The following is an 18,219-nucleotide window of genomic DNA, read 5'->3' as shown; positions in this document are numbered from 1 at the left end:
ATTTTCTTGACCACATTTTGCATCACATGCTTCTTTGCCATCCAATTATTATGAAATGGTGTAAGCCATTTTTAGAGCATGCTGGTGGTCATCTTGTGCTTGGCCCTCTGGTGGCAAATACGTACACGTTTCAGAGGGTTACCCGAGCACATTCCTTTGGCACACTTTCAGTGCGTAGAAACCACGGCGAAACCTCAGGGAGCTGTACAGTTTTACCCTCCTGTCACGCATCTTCATCCTCGCATTTAGGCCCTAAAAGGAAGGCAAAACAGCCAAGAAATGACAGTCTGCGCCCCCGAAAAGGGAGACAGATTGGCCTTTCAGAAAAAAGTCCCCACAGTTCTGTTCTGGGCTTCTTCCGGGAGGCATCTGGCTTGCCGCTGTCGGGAACAGAACAAGGCTGGATGGATCTTCGGTCTGATCCACCAAAATTCCACGCATACACAAGCAACAAACCTATTCAATCTGTAACTGCCGCGGCGGCGCGCTTGTGCGGGTGTATGCGCGGGAGGGGGGGGACCAGAGGGGAAAAAGAGGCGTGGCTTCCTTTGATTGGCCCACAACTCCACTAACATTCAAATTTTTTCGCTGCACGGCATTTAAGGAACCAATAATCTCCCTTCTCCTCTTCCCCCCCCACCCAGTGATACATATTCAGCGAGCTAGCCCGATGAACTCAGGCCGTGGCTGCTGAATAATCAAACAAGCCCCGCCTTCCAGTGAAGAGAATAAGGGAGTGAGAATAAAGAGAGATAGCGGATCAGCCACCAAAGGAGGAGGGAGGGGGGAGAGAGGAGGGAGGGGGGGAAGCCAAAGAAAGTTTCTGACAAACTTTGCTGCAGTTAGCAGCAACAGCAGATCAGCAGCTATGCTGGGGGTGGACGGTGCGCCGGAGCTGGGAGGGCTCAGATCGCCTTAGGAAAGGGAAGAAGAGAAAAGTTTTAAGGGCTGGCAAGATTTAGGAAGCAAGGAAACCAAGAGGAGCCCCCCTCCCTCCCGCAGGAGCCCACAAAAAAATCTGTGGGGTAGGAAAACATCCCCTAAAGAGACGGGGGTACAGTTAAACAACTGATCAGGAGGCACTTTCCGAGGAGGAGGAGGGAGGGGGGAAACATCTCCGAGCGGGCAACCTTTGGTGGTGGGGGGGTGGGAGCAAGGATGAGCCTGTTGTCAGCCATCGACACAAGCGCTGCCTCCGTCTACCAGCCTGCCCAGCTTCTCAACTGGGTCTATCTGTCCTTGCAAGACACGCACCAGGCCAACGCCTTCGATGCCTTCCGACCGGAGCCTTCCTCGTCCCAACACCCGGAGCTGAACTATCCCAGCAAGAACACGGAGCTAGGCTCATCACTCAATTCCAGTTATCTCAACAGCTTCTTCCAGCTCCAGAGGAACGAGGTAAGTGCCTCGTGTTGCAATCATCATCATCATCATCTTGGTCATCATCCAGCACCACCTCGGGACGGCGTGTCGACTGTGCCCAGTCTGGAAGACGCCCCCGCCCCCGCCCGCAGTCCAGTCTACGACCACTAGTTGAAGTGAAATGCCTGGATTTTTATTTTTTTAAAACCTCCTTGTCCACACTTGGAAATAGATCGGCTGATATGCAAATACCCCAGCTTAAACTGGCTTGAGGTTTTGGCCTGTACATTGCAGTTGGAAGGAATATACTTTGCTCGCTCCCTCGCTCATGCCAGGGGATAGGAACAGCCTAGCGATCATCGCCTGCAGGGGGGAAAGCGGGAGGGGGAGACTTTGCAGAAAGTTCACTGTGAAAACTTTTGTCCCGTCCAACTAACCGCCATGATGCTTTTCAAGCCCCCCCCGCCCGCCCCCCGGTAATAGTTTTACTTCTCAAGGTGCTTTTGATTTATTTCCTATTTAATAGTTTGCTTGCTTATTTTAAAAGAGCAGAGCTTCGTAATTGAATTAGCAGTTTATGCATAAGGGAGAAGTGGGGATCTGGAGAGTATCATGTAAAAGAGATCTGTGTGAAAGTGACTTCATCCTACCGAATATTTAACCCAAGTTTCTTTGCCTCCGTTTAAGAATCCTGTCCCAGAGAACCTTTGAGAGAGAATTCGTAAAAGGGGAAACAAAAAAACAAAACAAAACAAACTAGCATGTTGCTTTTCGATGTCACTGTGGATGAGACTTGCATTCTGAACAATGTGTTCATATTGGAATGTGCCCCAAGTTGTAACAAAGTTGATTTCAGGGTCCTGTGTAGGTGGGGTTTTGGGTGTGTGTGTGTGTGTGCTTGCTTTGGTAGGTATGGGGGATTGGAGTACCATGAGAGGGTTTGCCTGTGGATATTACTCTTCCTCCCTGCCCATGCTTTTGGGAGTGTGCTGGGTGATCAATTTCTGTTGACATTATGGTCAATGATTACATGGACTGATTTGGTTAACTTAACACTGATTGAGTTGCTTAGCTGTATCCCAAAATTCATTGAGATAAATATTGGCACATAATTTATCTTGGGAGTGGCAAAGACAGGATGAGAGAAAACTTTGCAGTTTGAAATCAGCAGTGGAGTTTAGCTCAATCACTTTCAAAAATAAGCAGAATTAAATGAGTGCTCCAAGATCATCACTGGTATTACGACGTGACTACGTCATCTAAAAGGCAACTGGGATTTTTCCTGATGTCTGAAGAGACTTTAATGCCTAACTTTCTCTCTCTCTTCTTCATGTTTCCTTTCCTTGAGTGCACACTCACACACCCACAAATACACAGCCTGTATGTACATTGTACATGCCTTGAGATAGAGGGGCTGTCTTTTTGTATATACTTTTATGTGAATCACCATGTACTCTGATGGCACTGTGTTAATCATAGCAATAAATAACAACATTCTTAACTAGTTTTTTGGACTAAAATTGTATATGCATTTTAAAATACTTTAATGAACACTTGGGAGCTCTCTCCCAATTCAATGAATGTGTACCTCCCTCATTTACAAGCTATGCTTTTCACCACACACGCCTTCAGCTGTTGTGGGAGAAAATGCTCCCTCACTTGCCTATCCTGGATGCTGGGTCTAGACCCAAATACATTTCTATAACATGGTGTGTGTGTGTGTGTAACTTTTGCCTTTCTTCATCACCTGCCCACTTGCCCCTCGGCCTCAGCAAGACAAGCGTTGTTAACTCCAGAGTGTCCTGTCAGTTTCTTCTTAATTAATTTAAAAATATTATTCTGCACTCCAGCTCTGGTGTGCTTACATGGCTTTTTCATCAAATGAACAAACAGAAATCTTAAAAATGCTTGTGTATTGCGGGACATGGATGGAAGCAGGGAAAGGACACAGTAACTGAGTAGACTTCCAGCTGCATGATCACACAAGCATGGATGAAAATGGAGTATCCATTTGCCTTTATTATATGTACATTTCCTGTAAGGCGCCAGTGTATGTGTGTGTGTGTGCGTGGTGGCAGTGGGGGTGTTGTTTTTGGTGGTGGTGGAGATATCCTTAGGAAAGCAAAGCCTGCACCAGGAAAAGCATAGAGGCTGCTGCTACTGTGATCTCTTTCCCTTTGCTGAATTTGCAGTTTTTTCTTCCACTTCCTCAGATCCTCATCTTCCTTTTCACTTTCATCAAATGGCAGAAAATAGGTTTGGTTCAGAATCAGGGATCTGTCCTTCCACTGTGATTTTCCTTCTATCTCCTTTCTTGTAAACGATGACCAAAGTGACACTTCTATATAGAGGTTAAAATTAAAAAGAGAAAGCGGGGGGGGGGGGGGAGACAAACACCCTGCTTCCAAATGTGAACATTTTGGAGAATTTGGAAAAAATGGTGGGCAGAGGACTAAAGTGTTTAAGATGAAGCGCTTATGTTAACATGTTATCCTCAAATTGCAAGAGTTTTGAAATTTGATTGTAGATTCACTGTCCTATATGGCCATCAGACAATTTGAAAACCTGATACAAATACATTTAAAGCTGCATTTCAGGTTTTCTGGACATGCATGCTAACATCGAAAGAGGGGCCCTAAAGTTATTGAAGTGGTATGTATGAAATGGGTCTTATTTAGTAAAGAATTTGAGAATAGGGAGGACTCTTTCTTCAATAAATAGCTGCCAGGATTTATCCCAAGTGAACATCTTTGTGATCAGGTTATATGATCTGTGTTGTAATTTTTAAAGAATCATTAGGAGGAGTTTGAAAATGTCAGAATTTGAGATAGAGACTGTGGAGGGGAAAGATGGTTGTTTTGTATTTTGCAATGTGAATGTGAACTTTTCCCCCTGAAGAAGTGACTGGAGTCTGGAGTTATTCATACACATCCTTATAGCAAGATTCACAAATAGGTTAAGACAAAGTACATAGATTTTGTTTTCTTATGAATATGCACAACTGTGATGGTATGCGAAGTGGCTTGCACCTCTGAAGTAGTTTAAGTGCTTGGCAACTCCATCCAACTATGACTCCTGTCATCATGTAACACTGGTGCTGGGAAGCAGGGACACTCTAAAGGGAGGGTGGAGGAAGACAGGCTTCCCCACCTCTGCCTCTTGTTTCATGCTATGCTGCCTAATTCTAATTCTAGGGAGACTAGAAGTGTGAGCCCTGTAAGATATTCCCCTCAGGGGATGGAGCTACTCTGGGAAGAGCATCTAGGTTCCAAGTTCCCTCCTGGGCATCTCCAAGATAGGACAAGATTTTATAGGACAAGATTTTTTTATTGAACCAACAAACTACCAAAGTATACAGTGCGTTGCCAAAGCACAATTATATACAAAGTGGTTGTTTGTACATGATATATCTACAAAGATTTACACACAAGGATTTGGAAACCCACAAGGTTATGAAGTATATGCAGGTAGTACTATAACTCGGGGGTGGGGGGTTTCAAGGCACATCAGGTAATCGGAGGGGGGTGGGTTGAGAGAGATTCCTGCCTGCAACCTTGGAGAAGCCGCTGCCTGCACAGACTGTGCAGACAATACTGAGCGAGATTGACCTATGGTCTGACTCAGTATATGGCAGCTTCCTATCTTCCTATGTTCCTAATTTTTTGACCAACTCATGGTTTTACCTATTGAGTGATTGTTGCTATAAACAATTAAGTGGGCCTATGCATTAGGGATGCATGGCAGTGTTCTCCCTAATTTTTTTCATCTGTGTGTGTAATGAATTTTGTTCTGGGTGGCAGTATCAATGCAGTGTGTGCGCATGTATATTCAGAATGGAGCCTTCCTGATTAAACCTAAAATTGACTGAGTGGACATAAAAAAATGTATGAGTGCATTCACACGCGCGTTTCTCAGAGGGAACACTGATATGAATCCCTTTGCTTCAAGAAAAAGGAAAAAGAAGGTGTTTATATATATAATATAACATTTTATATCCTGCTCTTCCTCCAAGGAGCCCAGAGCGGTCTCCCCAGCCCTAGTCTAGCACTCTAACCACTATACCACACTATATGAAAAAGAAAATAATCATGACAGATGTTCTTAAAATAATTTTCCTTTTTTTTGCAATGTAATTTTAACTGTATCCAAAAGCTGACCTTCTAACCTTGCTGTGAATCTGCCCTTTGCCCCACCCAAATTTGCTTTACTTCACACACTAAAATGGTGCTCCTGTCAATGTAGCCCGCATACCTTTAGTGAAGCTGTGATGATGAGGCACTCAGTGACACCTCTATTATGCTACCCCTGCCTGTCAAATATGGCCCTGCCCAAGGGTTGTGTGCATATCACTATGTGGCATCGTCTGATGGTGACTTTAACTGACGTATCAGTGTCATCAATAGTACAGACATATAAATTGCCTACTTGCCTGAAGTGAGTAAGAATAACCCCCAGGTGACTAGGCATGGAAGTTTTATAATGGGTGCCTCTTTTTAAATTTTAGATTGCCATTGATTAACATAGGCATCTGTGAACAGGGAGGCTAGTAAGTTTTCTTAGTGGGCTAGCAACTTTTATGAATATACTTACAAAACAGTTCATTGGCATATGTCAATACATTTGAGATTTTTATACTAGGCGGTATATAAATTCAATCAATCAATAAAGTGATCATGATTTATGTTGCACTGTGGATTTGCACACATCCTAAACCCACTTGCCAGGGCAAATCTTTTGATCAATCTGTTTATTTTACAAATCCAGAAACTTGATCTTAAGTGTTTAGATGACTGGAATGCTCATCAAGTGTAATTCTAGTACTTGTTTAACAAATGGCTATTCAAAACAGCAGAACCTGGTACTTTCAGAAAAAGAATATAGAACTGAACACCTGTTGATCTCAGTTTGGACATTTCTTTGTGTTCCTATTTTAAGTCACATATTTTGCAGCTGCTTATTAAGTTGGAGATTCTGCCCATCCAACCTTCCTGTGGTAAAGTTGGCATGAGGGTTCTCTGTGTTATTTTGGAATAAATCCCATACAAAGAACAGTAGTGTTCTTTCCCCCGCTTTGCAGTATGAATTAACTCTAATCAAATATCTGCATTCATCTGTGAAAGTATCTGAGGAACAGGCTGCTCAGGGAAGCATTTTACAATTGCAAAGGTTTCTTTCCGGCTCTCTTTTTTCTCTGCACCACTTTTCGCTTCCTCAGGGAAAATGGTCTGTCTAGTATTCCCCAGGATACTAGGCTGTGGCTCTTTTATATTCAGTAAGGGGGCGGGAACTGTTACTTTTCAACCCAGCATAGCATCACTCCCACTGGCTCTTGCAGGTGTCTCCTATGTGTTTCTGTTTAGATTGTGTGCCTGTAGTGATCGGCCTCCCCTCCCTCTAAAGAGTTAACATGGAGTGAACCCTTGTCTCGTTTGACAGGCTGGTGAACTCCAGGGCAGCCAATCAGTACACCAGGTGGGTGGAACCTAGAGAGCGGGTGCTGGGAATTCTGGGAACAAGAAGGGTAGTCTGTGCTGAAGAAGTGTGAGGAAAGGCTTAGTGAGGAGCATGGAGTTCTTGCTCCCTCATGGTCAAAGCCAGCATGGGAGTTTCTCACATGGAATAACTGCAGATCCATGAGATGCAGGAAGCTTGATTGTTATCAAGTGTTGGGTGAGTTTTCAAGGAAAAGGGAATTCAGCATAGGAAACAGTTTGTTAGATTTTGCATTATATATATATTTCTGTGTGTGTGCTTTGCATATTCTTGATACTGTTCTATTATTGTTTATCTCCAGCATAATTAAAATAAGAAACACTGGCCTACACTCAATCCACCTAGGATGTTGCAAAAGACTCTGTAAACTTTTAAGCTTGCCTAAATGCAACCTGAAACTGCAGCCTAAGACAATCTATTTTTGTAACCTACTAAGTATGTTTTAGTGTATTTAAAACCCAAAAGCCTCAGATGGAAGCAGACTGTAGTAATTGAATAAAATTGTTTTTGTTCTTTTCTTTTTAGAGTTAGTTTTTAACTCAAGAAAAAAGGAGGATGGAAAGGGGTTTTCTCTGGTGCAAAAGCGTCCTCAAGCGCTCAGCAGCTATCAGTTTTCTCATCACGTGTAGGCCTACACATGGAAGGTTGTTGTATTTATCCAATAGCAAAATAGAGAGAGTTTTCCCTGGGTTTCCACCTCAAGACCAGGGAGGTTCAAACTCTGTCGATAAGAGGGGTGGCACTGGCAGCATTTTAATTCTACCGGAAACATAGATTAGTTTTATGAGAAGCCCAGCCAGGCAGCTCACCAGGGATGACTCAGCACCCCCCCCCCCCGCTTACATGAGCTACTCTAAGACAAAGGTTTTAATCTGCTACAGAGCCCTTTTGAGCTAGGGAGCCCTTTTTCCCATTTATCTTGCTATGTTAACCACTTTGAAAAAACATTTCTTGTTGAAACAGAATATATATACAATATTCTAATTAAAAAGATTCTAGATAATAGTTTTGATCTCTGTTTACACCAGGGGTGTACAACTCAAATGCCCCAGTGGGCCACAAACAACCATGACTTGCTGTATTGGGGTGGTGGGGTGGGGTGGGAGGTCAATTTTCAGTGTGTTGATTGTTTCAGTAAAATTAAAGCAATTACTGGTTACTTGTGGGTCTTTCCCTCCGTGCAGGGGCCAACAATTTTAACCAAGAATAGCGGCAGAAAAATAAGCCCTGTCCCTGCTCAGCCAGCAGGGCACCTGACTATTCCAGCCCTATACAAATGCCAAGCTCTGTGGGCCAGCAAAAATGTCTTTGTGGGCCGGATCCGGCCCCCAGGCCTTATGTTGTGCAGGGTTGGTTTTCACTTATTCTCCTTGCTTTGTGCCCCTGATAATACCAACACAACATATTAATTTTATTTGGAAGTACATCTTGTTGATTTCAGTGATGCTTACTTTTAAGGAGTCAAGCTCAGGATTGCATCTTAAATGGGTGGGACCAGGGTATCTGATGGAATGCCTTCTCCCATATGAACCAGCCAATTCAGATAGAGTATTGCTGAAACTCTCGCACCAGGTAGCTACATCTTCAGAGATTGAGTGGCTACCAGCAACAGAGCCTTTGCTGTGGTGACACTTGTTTGGAACAATAGCCCTAGAAAGGTCTGCCAGACACTTAAGTTGCTCTTTCTTAGGCACCAGGTGAACACTGTTTTATTTGCTTGAGCTTTTTACTTGATCAGTGTAGTTGACCTAGCTGATGTTGGCTTCCTGTTAAAAATTTTCTTCTGTTTCTTGATGCTGCTTTGTTTATATTTTGATTTCTTTTACTGATTTTTAATTAGTGCTGTGATGATTTTATAGCTATTGTGAGCCACCTTGGAGATATATGAGAAAATATGTGGGGTAAATATTTCACATACCTAAAACTGCCTCTCTTGGTGTGACTCATAGTGCAAGCTGAAATGCTCAGCTCGTTTGCATGATCTATTTAAGTGATTGGAGAAGGCTTAATAATGGTATTTAGCATTTCTGTAACACTTTCCAGCATTCAGAGCACTTAAACACTGGCTGATAGCCTGAGGAAAATTACTCAGAGTAGTCCCACTGATATTAAAAGAACAAGTTAGGCATTGTCTAACTTGTCCTTTTAATTTCAGTGGGACAATTCTGAGGAATTTGTCTCAGTATATCAACCACTATCTTGCTATAATCCTTATAACAGCCTTGTGAGGTAGATCAGTGATGCTATTCTCATATTGAAGATAGGCTGAGTGAGAGAGAGAGTGGATTGCCAGAATTCATTGGGTAAGTTCATGGCAGAGATGGATCTTGAGGTAGAGTCTGCTTGATTTGTAATCTACTCTCTTAGCCACTATTCTACACTAACTCTGTTGTTGTTATAGTTAAGATTCATGTTATAATCATTTATATTATAAATGCTTATATACGGTTTCCAAAATTGATGAAATTTGAGTTCTTCATGGATGGGGAACAAGAGCACCTGCTGGCAAGTTGGAGGCACCGGTAGACTCAGAGTGACCCATAGACATGTCAGTGTTAGAAAAAAATCTGAAGGAAAAAAGTCTTAAGTGGGCCAAAAGATCCCCCCTACTGCCCCATGTTAGTGAATGAGACAGTCAATGCTCAGAATGCAGTTATTGAGCAAGCAGGTGGGCAGAGCTAATGGAACCCTGTGGCACAAGGCCAAAAGAGAGGGAAATTTCTCAGCTTGAAGAATAGTTCCTCAAGACAAGCCCCAAAGCCCTGTTGTAGCCATGTACGGTTGTCCAGATGGGGCGGGGGCTCTGACCCATCAGTCACCCTTGGGCTCCACCCTTGGGATCACAGAATTGCCCACCATCTGGATAGGGTGCTTTCTTGTTCACACAAACTCCGCTCTAAATGTGAGCAATGACAGAGTGTGAGGGTGACTGAGACGGAGGGGAACTTCTGCCCCATTAGCACTGCTGTATATGGTCACAGGGACATTTTAGGATAATGTCTGAAGAGGGGTTCACTCACAACCCTTTCAGCTTCTGAGGGGGAAAGCTGTCTAATAGTCTCCACAGGACATACTGAAACGTTGTGGCTCCCTCACCAGCCAAGTAACCCTATTCTGCTTCTGAAAGGAAAAGAGTTTGACACAGTTTATCTCTTGGTGTTATGAGCTATTGCCCTCCCAGGTGCCGGGCAAGTTCTGAAGGAATTCCTCACAACTCCCAAGCTTTATGGGAACACTCTGGAAGTTCCAATAAGCACAATAAGACTGAAGAGCCCTTCTTCTCAGCATTAACTCTTGAAGCTTTAAGGCTGGATGAAAAGGAGATGGGAATGAGCACCAGTGCTCTGCATCACAAAAAACCCAGAAAACATACAAACAAAAAAATAAAATTTGCATATGAAATGAGACCCAAGATAGAGCAGGGACTGCTGTCTTTGTTGCTAACGTTTATCTTTTCACCATGCACAGGCTCAGCTAACACACTGATACCAGGGATATACTTCAATGTTTTGTTGTGGGTTCATACGTCTGTTATAAAATATATAGATCGTCTTTCTTAAAAATGTAACCAAGGTGGATGGGTTGTATCTGGTGGACACAATATGCGAAAACCTAGTCATAATTTAATTTTTTAAAATTTATTTGATTTTTATACCGCCCTTCCGAAATGGCTCAGGGCGGTTTACAATTAAAAACAGAAATCATTAAAAACAATTAAAACAGAAATACAAATATAAACACCAATTTAAAAACATCTTAAAAAACAATTAAACTATCAGAACAATTAAAACCCTGAAAACTAGGTTAACATTAAAACAATTAAAATTAATTAAAAACCCTGAAAGACCAGGCCAAACAGATGGGTTTTAAGGGCTCTCTTGAAGTCAGTAAGGAATTAAGATTACGAATTTCTGCTGGGAGTGCATTCCACAGCCTGGGAACAGCTACAGAGAAGGCCCGCCTCTGAGTCGCCATAAAAAAAACTGGTGGTAAGCCCCTGGTGGCGCAGTGGTAAAACTGCTGCCCTGTAACCAGAAGGTTGCAAGTTCGATCCTGACCAGGGGCTCAAGGTTGACTCAGCCTTCCATCCTTCCGAGGTCGGTAAAATGAGTACCCAGAATGTTGGGGGGCAATATGCTAAATCATTGTAAACCGCTTAGAGAGCTCTGGCTATAGAGCGGTATATAAATGTAAGTGCTATTGCTATTGCTAACTGGAGACGGACCTCCAGTTACCACCGGTTCATTTAAATTTAAATAATTTAAATCGGAACTAAGTTCCATGCCACTGTTTATATTAGTCTCAACCAGTGGGGTTTAGTTGCATTGTTGCTGGATTGTGCCCAATATGTTCTAAAATATTCATCAAGGCTATTCACATGCATGTGCAAAACTGGGCTAAGGGAGCCCAGCCCAATTTTGCATGCACGTGTGAACTGCCGGGATCGGGCCAATCCCGGCAGCACCATGGCGGCAAACCCGTCTAAGTAGCCACCCTTTAAAACGGGGTTAAGGGAGCGAGTGCTCCTTTAACCCCATTTAAAAAATTGTCTGGCATGATGTACCTGCACAGGGCGTCATGGTATATCCAGGGGCTGGGATGTCCCGTCCTGTCCCCTGACCCTCCCCACTGCCTGGGTGTGCAGGGCATCGTCTGGACGTGTGGGGAGTGCAACCAGCACAGGAAGAGTGGTTGTCTGTGGGGAAGGTAAGTATAACCCGCCTTCCCCGCAGCCTGTTCTGGAGCTCTTCTCATTGCTCGTGAGAAGAGGCTTACTCTCTACTTGGCTGGTCAGGATGCTTGTTCCACTTCCAACACTGATCCTGATACAGCAGAGCTTCATACCAGAGTGGGTTGATTTAAATCAAGGCAATTTAAATCGTTGATTAAACTCACCAAGAAGAAACCTTGGTCATTGATCCTTCTTTACATCTTGGTGCAAATTGGATCACTAATACATGTTAATTTACTCAATAGAGCATTTACCTCATCTAGGAGGTATACTTTGTGTAGTTTTAGAAAGAGAGAACTTGATTTTTACTAATTTAGGCCATTGGACATAATGAAGCTGTTCTCCCTTGCAGCCTGACCCAGGCTAGGGAAGCCCAGCCAGGGCTGGGTTAGGTTGCACGTGAGAACTGCCGGGATCAGGCCCGATCCTGGTGGGGCAGCGATGCCTAGCCCAGCTTTTTACCCCAGCTTTTAGCTGGGGTTAAGGGTGCGAGCGTACCATTAATCCCAGCTCTGGGACCATCCATCCAGCGGACACAGAATGCCTCTCTCTCGGAAGATCCTGTCAATGTACTGCACTCATGGCATGGTGGGTTGTGGGATATCTGGAGGCTGGGATGCATTGTTCTGGCCTCTGGAGCTGTGTGGCGCAGTGCAGATTGTCTGGGATTGTCCATGCTCCCAGCAACATTTCTTCTATCGTCTGGGGGAAAGTGAGTTGGACCAGTCTTCCCCCCGCCCACCCGCTTGGTCGTGTGAATGGCTCCAATACCTGGTTTTCTATGTAATGGCTACCTTTACTTACTACTCACGTCAAGCTGCAGATGTAGGAGCAGTACATTAGGAATGGTAAGAAGTAAATTACACATATAAACAAAATAGCACTTATATTTTATTAAACTAAATAGCCTTTAATGTTACATACAATGTTTCACATTTACAATTGCAGCAGTCTTCTAAGTTGTCAAGCTGTCCTTAAAACTCTTCATTCTTGCAGCTAGGCCCTGAATCTCTTGGTTGCACTGCTCGCACTTGATACATTTTCCTCTTTCATACAGGGAAGAATTTTTTTCCAAAATATTCCCAGATAGGGTCTTTCTTATGCCCAGAAGCCATTTCAATTTTTCTGTGACAAAGTGTGGGGGAATATGGAAAATCTTGTACTTTGTAGTGGGAGGAGAGCTGGTCTTGTGGTAGCAAGCATGAATTGTCCCCTTTGCTAAGCAGGGTTCAACCTGGTTTGCATTTGAATGGGAGATCACATGTGTGACCACTGTAAGATATTTCCCTTAAGGGATGGCTCCGCTCTGGGAAGAGCATGTGCATGTTAGCATGCAGAAGGTTACAAGTTTCCTCCCTGGCATCTCCAGGATAGAGACACTCCTGCCTGCAGCCTTGGAGAAGGCATTGCCTGTCTGTAGACAGTACTGAGCTAGAGGGACCAATGGTCTGACTCTGTATAAGGCAGCTTCCTATGTTCCTATAATGTCAGCATAATGTCTTCCCTTTTCCCTTCCACTGTTTCTTTTGCTCCACCTCTTTTCCTACATTGAGACTTAGTCTTAACTAGCTCCTCTCTGCTTTGGCCCAGCCCCACTACAAACAACAATCCTACAATCCAGCCTGTGTCTTTGCGTAAGTGACTTAGTTTGTTTAGAAACAGAAACTCAAAGCCTAGAAATTTCAAGAAGCAAGAGCCGGTAGTTACTGGGCAGTGCTGGGCAGACTAGAGTCATTTCCATGAGATAAAATTAAAATAAATATCTATTTGTTTGGTAGGTAATTCAATGTTTGTATGAGAACCATTAATTCACTTTAAGAAACTCTAAGTGTAGGTTCAGCATGTTTGTGATGAGATATAATTTTAACCATGTTTTTAAAATGAGAAATTCAGTATTTGTTTATAAATATTATTATTATTCAGTTTCTATACCACCTTTCCAAAAATGGCTCAGGGTGGTTTACACAGAGAAATAACAAATAAATAAGATGTTTACACTTTTTTTTAAGAAATAAAAAATTAAAAAATCAGATTTAATTTTTTTTAATGATTAAAATTATTTTAAAAAGCTATTTGTTTTTCAAATCGATTGTTATCCACCCTGTTTTCTACATTAGGGTATATTTCAAGAATAGGTGGGTAGCTCAGCAAAAGCAAATGCAGGAAGACTGTGGTGGGAGAGGCAGAGAGAGTTTGGATCAACGAGTCATTGCATGCCTCTCATCATGTCACACATCTTGCTCAAAAGGTATAAATGGGACACGCAGTGACAACATGAAGGCAGGAGTGTTCAGATCCATAGATTTGAGATGTGGATTGGCTTGGTTATCATGCCACATGGATTTGCCAAGCCGTGGGCTGGTTTTATCAGCTGAACCTCCAGGCAATTGGAAGTCTACATCTTATTGTACTCCAAAGAGTCCTCACATCCTAAATCACCCCCCCCCCCCAAATTATAAACAATTTTGTGTCATTTGTAGCACTGCCGAAATAATTATAATGTTGAATAGCATAGTTCTGTCTGCTGCTGAATTAATACTTAAAGATTTGAAGAACAGCTTTTAAAAAGTAGATGTACCAGTCTATCAAACAGATGTTTCTCTTGCTCGGTCAGTCAGTCAATTAGCTTTATTATGGTCAAAGACCAGCATAGGTAAATACATACAACTACCAGTGAATATAAAAATGTCTAAGAAGTATAAAATATTTAAAATAAGCTGTAAGATATGCTAAAGGGTAAAAGCGGGATAGTTAAAAAATAAGGGGACAACTGATAGGACTAATAAATCTGATAAAATAACTAACTGATATAAGCAATTTAGTGCAATCTATATACAGTGGTCCCTCTACTTACGAAATTAATCCGTTCCGAATGCACATTTGTAAGTCGAAAAATTCGTAAGTCGAAAAGCGGTTTCCCATAGGAATGCATTGGGAATGGATTAATGCGTTCCGGAGCCTAGAAAAAAGACCCAGACCCCCAGTAAGGCTTGCAAACTGCACAGGAACATTTCTTTGCAAGAATAAACAGGCAGTAAACAAGCAGGCAAGTCGAGGAAACCCCATCTAAAAATTTGTAAGTCGAGGAAACCCCATCTAAAAATTTGTAAGTCGAGGAAACCGCATCTAAAAATTTGTAAGTCGAAAAAACCGCATCTAAAACCGGATCTAAAACTGCCGTTTGTAACTCGAAAAATACTTATGTCGAGTAGTTTGTAAGTCGAGGGACCACTGTATAAAATTGGTCTATAAGGAGATACCACTCTAACAGGATGACTAGTAAAAAGGAGATAAAACAGTTAAATATATAAGTACATATCTAACTATAAGTTAAAACTAACTAATATAGTAAAAGTATTTTACAAAAAACATGTTAGAATAAATTGGTCATTCGTAAAACCGTGGGTTATGGGCTGGCAGTCAGTCCGACGACTCTTGCATGCTGCCGCACAGAACCTAGCAACATTGTATGTGAAGGTTCGCTTTTCATCTGAGAGCAGCATCTTACTGTAGACTTGCCTGGAATGGCTGGGGTAGTAGTGAAGTAGAGCAAGTATGGGCTCTCCCGGCTATCTTTATAAAATGGGCAAGACGAGGGTACGTGTTCAGTGGTTTCCACCTCCCCAGAAGCACAGGGGCAAAGCCTTTTCGTAAATGGGATCATCCTGTATTTACCTTCCAAAACAGCGGATGGAAGGGCATGGCAGCGGGTGAGGGTGAACGCCTTTCTGTGACTTGGTATTTCCAGCTGGGTCAAATATGTAGGGAGGGATACCGCAAACTTAAAGCTGTCCGAGGCCTGATATCTAGGAACCATACTTAGATCCGCCTGGCATTCCGTATCCAGCTTCCTCTGTTTGATGGCCGTTTTTGCCTTGTTACTGCTCATAGGAAGGAGGTGAGATGGGGAAAAGCCCAACAGTGTCACCTTGTTATCGACTGCCCACTTCCATGAGGATTGGAAATTGTCCTGCAGTATTAAAAAGGCCAGGCTCTGTGGGCAAAGAGCTAATTTGAGTCAGTGATTGAGAGCGGACATCCAAACTTTGGCCTCAACTTCTAGCATGCCAGTTTCCAGACGCAGAGTGGCATTGGAGATACAGCTAGGCACTTGTAAGGCCACTCTTAGAAATTTACATTGGACACCATCCAATATACTAAAGTTAGAGGTGGGTCCTGGGTGAGTATTACAGAGTAATTGTGCCAGTGGCTTGGCTTCAGATAGTCTGAGTGCTGTTCTCTTGGTCAAATAATTGCCTGATAGTTAAAATCAGTAGGTGAAATTTGCTTCTTTCAACCCTTAGGGTTGCCGGGTTACAATAGTGCAGTGACAGCAGGAGTCAGAAAGGGCATAATTTGTCACTCAGGCTCCAAACTTAGACCAGCCAACAGTATGTCCCCTTGGCCCCCTCCCTTGCCTGCCCACTTCCATTTTTCTTCTAGTGAACAATATCTCTAGGCCATATTTGATGTTTTGCCCCATTTTTACTTTCTCCTTGGTGCTTTCTTTCGTCAACCTTGAGCCGGGTCTCACGATCCGTGAGACCTGGTTTCTTCGGGTGAGCGGGGAGGGAGCCCTGGGTGGCCGTATCGGCCGCCCACATGATTGCCAGCTCCAAAACAGAGCCGGTGGGGGCTGGGGAGCTCGGGGGCCGCAGGGCCCCCGCAAGCCCCAGTATGCCCTGCGCAGTATGCCCGGTATGCATGCGCGCAGGGCATACTGGGGAGACCCCCGAGCCGGGAGGCGGCTTTTCGCCTCCTGGCCAGGAGTCTACTCATGAGTAGGCATGGCGTGAAGGTGCGCCACGGCTACTCATGATTGTAAAAAGCAGGTTTGTGGAGCGCTCACTCCGCAAACCTGCTTTTTACCAGGGGTTCCAGAGTGGGTTAACCGCTCTAGAACCACCGGGTTCGCAGCCGAGCCCGGTGGTTCTGACGATTAACAAAAATTGGGCTAGGCTCTCCTAGCCCGACTTTTGTTAATCGTGAGGATAGCCCCCTTGTGTATCCAACAACCTTGGGCTCCATCACTGATCAGGTTCCTGCTTTACAAGCCACTGCCCCTCTTGTCCCACTTCTCAGGTTCCTGCTTTACAAGCCACTGCCCCTTTTGTCCCACTTCCTTTGCCCCCCCCCCACTCCTCTCTTCCTCCTCTCACAGCTTACAGCCGTTCTTCATCTTAAGAGTTTTCAGAACCGCCTTTGGATTAATCCCCTTTGCCTCAATTTCATCTCTCCTCTGTCTCTTTCCTTAGTCCTTGTGCTCCACTTTCCTTTTCTTCAGGTTACTCTTTCTCAATACATTGCTTACTTTGAGCCCAGCCTTTTTGCCTTGACCTTCCTATCACTTTGCTTTCTTATGCCCCAGGAACTCTTACCAGTCTTCAGTCTGACCTTATGTGAGGTTTTAGTTCTGGCTAAACTTACAATTTCCCCTTTCCTCACAAAAACTAGCTGGACTACAAACTGTTGAATTCTGTTCTGTGTCACCATAGCAACTTAGCCATTCAGGGTCAGAGATGTCACCAGCACAGGTGCAATGCAATACAGTATACAGTCATCCCTTGCCAATCATGGTTTTACCAACCACGGTCTTGAGTATATATGAATGAGAAATTGTGACAGGTCTTGCCAACCACAGCCTGAGTATCTGTGGTTGGCAAAGGGGTTTTTTTGTGATGGGGGGTCAGCTATTTTGTGGGGTTCAGAGGTTCGATCTGCTCATTCTTCTTGGTGACTCTTGGTGATATTACATGATTTTTAAAATTGATTTTTAAGTAAGTTTTTGGTATTTTTTCCTCTCTACTTTTATGTCTTTTTGTAGTCATGGTGCTGGGGGACTCCCATCTGGTGCTGGGGGGATACCCACAATGCACCACACACTTGTGCCGTACATTATGGGATTTCTGGGGGCTGGGGCAACACCTCTTGGCCCCCAAACCTCCAAACTTGTCAGAGGAGGGAGCTGCATGTCTGGGCGTGCAATCTCCATGCACAGACCCAGAGCAAGGATCATCTGTGGGGAGGTAAGCTTTTCAAGCCTTCCTCCCTGCATGCCCTCAAGCCCTTCCTCACTGCTTGTGAGAAAGGGCTCAATGGTTTGTGCTAAGTACAGTCTGAGGTGATGTCTGAATTGACAAGTCATCCTTATGGCCACTGCTCCCCCTCCAATGGCACTACATCTATGCCTCGTGTAAGTGTTCAGGGCATTCTGGGGGGACCCTTAAGCCTGGGAGGCTGCTTGCAGCCTCCTGTTTGGGGGTCTACTCATGTGTTGGTGCGCATCATGGCGGCACACGAGCAATAAAATGGGGTTAACGGAGTGCTCGCTCCGTTAACTTCATTTAAGGGGAGAGTGAATTAGGTTCCCTTAGCCTGCTTTCTACTGATCGTGGGAATAGCTTCAGTGTCTGTCAATTCAGACATCACATCAAAGCACAGCTGAGCTTCTTTAATTGTTTGTCATGATGTCTAAATTGATCAATTGACTGCTTTCACATGTAATTCCAATCCATGATTTAATGCTATGTGAATGAACCTAGAGAAGCCTTGGAGGCTCTTATCATGATCTGTGAGAAGAGCCTCTAGGGGGTTTGCGGGGAGAATGGGCTTAGCCCGCTCTCGCTGCACAC

The 18,219-nt window shown here is 43.8% G+C and overlaps 1 protein-coding gene across 2 annotated transcripts in view; it reads left to right on the top strand.

Moving 5' to 3' along the window:
- Window positions 1-663: 663 nt before the first annotated feature.
- The window catches only part of ZCCHC24 (zinc finger CCHC-type containing 24), a 236,967-nt gene continuing 219,411 nt past the window's right edge, over window positions 664-18,219 (top strand). For both annotated transcript variants that reach the window (XM_053309604.1, XM_053309606.1), the window contains exon 1: window positions 664-1,398. In XM_053309604.1, coding sequence (XP_053165579.1) covers window positions 1,159-1,398 — 240 coding nt within the window. In that variant the 5' untranslated portion in view covers window positions 664-1,158. The remainder of the gene's footprint in view (window positions 1,399-18,219) is intronic.

This window comes from Hemicordylus capensis, chromosome 3 (assembly GCF_027244095.1).
Source record: "Hemicordylus capensis ecotype Gifberg chromosome 3, rHemCap1.1.pri, whole genome shotgun sequence".
Classification (NCBI taxonomy): Eukaryota; Metazoa; Chordata; class Lepidosauria; order Squamata; family Cordylidae; genus Hemicordylus; species Hemicordylus capensis.
The sequence above is the reverse complement of the archived record's forward strand: the minus strand, read 5'-3'. Positions and strand labels throughout refer to the sequence as shown.